Source organism: Myotis lucifugus, unplaced genomic scaffold, assembly GCF_000147115.1.
Source record: "Myotis lucifugus unplaced genomic scaffold, Myoluc2.0 scaffold_6, whole genome shotgun sequence".
Taxonomy (NCBI): domain Eukaryota; kingdom Metazoa; phylum Chordata; class Mammalia; order Chiroptera; family Vespertilionidae; genus Myotis; species Myotis lucifugus.
The window spans coordinates 19,611,209-19,615,375 of NW_005871054.1; the positions used below are offsets into that span (position 1 = coordinate 19,611,209).

General features: G+C 41.6%; 1 protein-coding gene across 1 annotated transcript in view; it reads left to right on the plus strand.

The window, feature by feature from the left end:
• The first annotated feature begins 4,095 nt into the window (after positions 1–4,095).
• FEZ2 (fasciculation and elongation protein zeta 2) overlaps positions 4,096–4,167 on the plus strand; it is a 36,707-nt gene continuing 36,635 nt past the window's right edge. The window contains exon 1 of the mRNA XM_023746233.1: positions 4,096–4,166. Coding sequence (XP_023602001.1) covers positions 4,096–4,166 — 71 coding nt within the window. The remainder of the gene's footprint in view (position 4,167) is intronic.

Below are 4,167 nucleotides of genomic sequence, written 5' to 3' on the forward strand. Positions count from 1 at the left end.
ATGAGAAAATTAAGACTATGCCAAAGCAGGAAATTCAGGCTGTTCAGAGTGTTCATTGCTGCTTTCCATGACAGGGTCCTTGCAGGTTCCATTGTTAGAACTATCATAACGTTAGGTAAGTGACTCCTGCTGAAAGTTGTTTCCGTTCATTTTTCCGAGACCAGCATTTGACACCTAGAACACAGCCAGGCCCATGTTTGGCAGTGTCTTCCCCTCCCAGCTGTTCTGATACTTTGGAAGGGTGAGGCCATGGCTAGTCGGTCACCTGGCTACACCCCTGGGTGGCCTGGCACCGCTTCTGCTCAGGATGGTTTCACCTAATCATGACCCTGATCTGATCATTAAAATGAAGATCCATCCCCATCACACTTGCATAATAGGATTAACGATTCTTTACAAATAAAAGCTAAGTTGTGGTCTTTGACTATGCTAGTTTCTTGATTCTTTTTTTTTTTTTTTTTTGAAATGAGTTAAAATGGAAAGATAGTGCCCTTTCCTTTTTTGGCAAGCAAGCCACTGTTCCTTAAATTCTTGACTCACCATATGGATTTCTAGATTCTTTTTGTTTTTGTTTCATTAACTCTTTTTATAGCCCTAATTATTGAATAAAATTAGTTATTAGCTTAGCTTTTCTCAAGAAATTTTCACTTGTGTGCCTTCTCATTGTCTTACTATTGCTTTATAACTCTTTCCACATTCACTATATGTGGTACTTTGACAGTCAGATATTTTTCTGGTCCTGTATTCAGTAGTTTATTTTTTTGCAATTTTAATATTTTCTGATTAATTATACCCTTAGGTGGTCTATATGCTGAATAATGTACTTTTCCATTTTTGGTTACTTAACTGTCACTGTGATATACTATATATGTGGAAAATTTACATACATTGTTAAACAAGAGAACTTTTCCCATCTAAATGATTAATATGCACATAGGCTCAAGGGCTAGGAAGCACTCTTTAAAAGTAATTTATATTCTTTTTCTAATTTTGAACCAAGTGCTGAAAATTAATTCTATAGGTTAACTTTTCTAAATATATGAGTGAGCAAACATGCTTACACCTTCTTTCATCTCTTCTCCAGGAGTTGGTGGGAAGTAAAGGTCTGAAATAAATAGATTTGGGAGGACAAATTAGTAGAATCCGGCTGTGTGCCGTATACTGAAGTGCGTGTTGATGGACTGAGCCAAGCAGGTGAGGCCAGAGCGGCAGGAAGCCTGTGACTTCGCCAGATCGGTGGCGATGTTAGGAAGCTAGACTTCGGCTCATGGGAAGGAGATAGCTGGAAAGTCGGCTAAGGTTGCTGACAGGAAATACTAAGTGAAGGGGTTTAGGGAATAGTAAGTGGGAGCTGGATTCTCTTTAAAGAGCAGTCCGACTCAAGTACCAGGAGCGAAAGGAAAGGGTGTGCATACGGAAATGGGGCCACAGCCAGCATACGGAAATGGTTGTCCTGGAAGCCGTGGAGCAACTTGCAGTTTCCAGGTACCACGTGGGAGGAGAGGTGTGTGGAAGGCATTGAAGGAAAATGTTGCTTCGTTATAATTTACCTGGTGACAAGAATCTTACAATTTAAACTGTTTTCTCCTGTTATGCTTTCATGTTTACAGTAATTATTTAAAATCTACAAAAGCATCAACTAACCATTTGTTTCACACCATAGTTTCTTGCTAATCTCATCACTATCCCCACAAAGTAGTATAATCAGTTTTCTCATTGGCATCTTCCTTTGGAGGACTTTTATAGATTGTGTTGAGTGCCAAGGTTATTATAGGTGTGCAAAAATAAATTGACTAAGAAAAGTGATTTAAATCTTGTGTTTTGCAATGGAGTATTCATAATTTAAAAAAAAATCCTCACCCAAGGATATGTTTGTATTGACTTGAGAGAGAGAAAGAGAGAGAGAGAAACATCAATCGGTTGCCTCCCATACATGCCCCCACCAGGGATTGAACCCGCAACTCAGGTATGTGCCCTGACAGGGAATTGAACCTGAAGCCTTTTGGGATGCTGAACAATGCTCCAACCAACTGAGCCACCTGGCCAGGGCTGCAATGGAGTATTCAAAGTGTCTGGGGTGATATCAGGTAATTTGAATTTAATTAAAAGTAAAAAGCATTCTATGTGGAAATTCTCACTAAAATAAAATCCTGAGACCACTAAAGCTAAACCAGTAGCAATTTATGTGTAAGCAGATGAAAAATTTGACAGTGTTACATGTGAGTCCTAAGAGTAAGTAATTTTCATTTCCACTAACACATGCCGCACAGACAAATGGAGATACCATTAAGGAAAAAACCCACAATTTTGCTTTAGCTGTGTACCTAATCAGGAGAGTCCGAGTCACTTTGATAGTGTTTCCTAACTTTGTGTGTGTAAATACATAGAGAAAAATAGATCTTTGATACTTTTAGAGCAGTGGTCACCAACCTTTCAGACCTCATGGACCACCAGTGGTTCGCGGACCACCGGTTGGTGACCGCTGTTTTAGAGCATCACTTTTGAGTAATGTTCAGATAGGTGAATATTAGCTAAGCTTGACTATTTTCTCATCAACCCCAAAGCTATTAACCATGGGGTAATTAGTTCTAGCTGTTGGCCAAGTAGAGCACAACATCTGCTCATGAAAATAGAGAGGGAACAATATTGCCTTTAAATAATTATCAACAGTTTCTTAGGCTCAGTGATAGATGTATTTTGGTTAATATGGAACAAATCATTGAAATAAGAGACAACATTCTTTGGCATAGTAAATAGGAAATTTTGGTATTAACATGTATTCTTGAGGCTAGGTTTCCAAGACATGGACAAAGCATACTGAGAAAATCTTATTTTATATTATTAACTTCAGATTTATTTTTTAAAGTATAAATTCATCTTTCATGATCCAACTACGGCCCACTTCCTAAATGAAGTATGTGATTACTACAGGCCAAAGATCAACCCCGATCAACCTCTTTAGCTGTAGACCAGCTCAAACCATTCTAACAAGACCCAGAACCAAAGTTTAAACCTTGGATACAAACTCTTGTGAACCCTTCAAGTGCTACCTGTTAAAACCCCACCCCAAATCTTGGATCAGACAGACAGATTTGAGCCTTGCCTCCGGTCTTCTTGCTATCAACTGACAGATTAATCTCCATTCTTTTCTCTAGTGCCATAGTGTTGGCTACTATGTGCTCCAGGCAGCAGACCCTGTCTGGTAACTGTCCTAGGTATATATTGCCTCTACATACTCACACACTCATAATCACACTTATTTTTCTCCCCATTTTCTTTTATTATGGCAATATACACATATAAAATTACCATCGCAACCATTTCAAGTATACAACTCAGGGTATTAAGTACATTCATATTTTTGTGCAACCATCCATCACCAGAATTCTTTCCATCTTGCAAAACTGAACCTATATGCCCCTTAGTAACTCTCTACTCCCATTCATACCTTCTATTTCGTATAAATGGTTTCCTTTGGTCTTATCACTACAACTGCATTGTAAACCTCTTGTGAGGAGCAGCTGTGTATTACTTATGTAACATACAGATATGGGACTTACTGTCAGGCACTGTTCTAAGTGCTTTGCAAATATTAACTTACATAGCTATTCAGTTTTGCATGTTCCAGAGGGTCTAGCACGAGCTTCGCACGTGGGAGACCTTAGGTATTTGTGGAATGCATTTCGGTATCACTTAAGCATTTCCAACGGACTCGGCCTGTTGTTCTGGTTGGAAAGATACAAAAGGAGCAGGCTAGCCTGGGGAAGTGACTTGTGCACAATCTGAGGCTAGGTCGCGAGATTAAAGAAGCTCTTTACTTTGGCCTCATTTAGGCCCGGTGCCCACTAGAGAAGCCAAGAGGGAGGCTGTTTCTGAGTCACAGAGAGCACACGAAGGGACCTAATGCAGTTCAGGTTATCCCTTCTGTGGGGAGCCACGTCGATCCCGCGAAGATTCTGCCGAGGGAAGCCCCCAGGCTGGGCGGCCCAGGACAGACCCCAGCCTGGCTCCTGGGTGGGGCGGGGCCAGCGGGCGGGGCGGGTTCCGAGGGCGGGGCCCGGGACGGGACGGGGCGGGCGCGTCCGCACGGCGACGATGGCGGCGGACGGCGACTGGCAGGAATTCTACGAGTTCCAGGACCCGGCCCGCAGCCCCCAGGACCGGGAG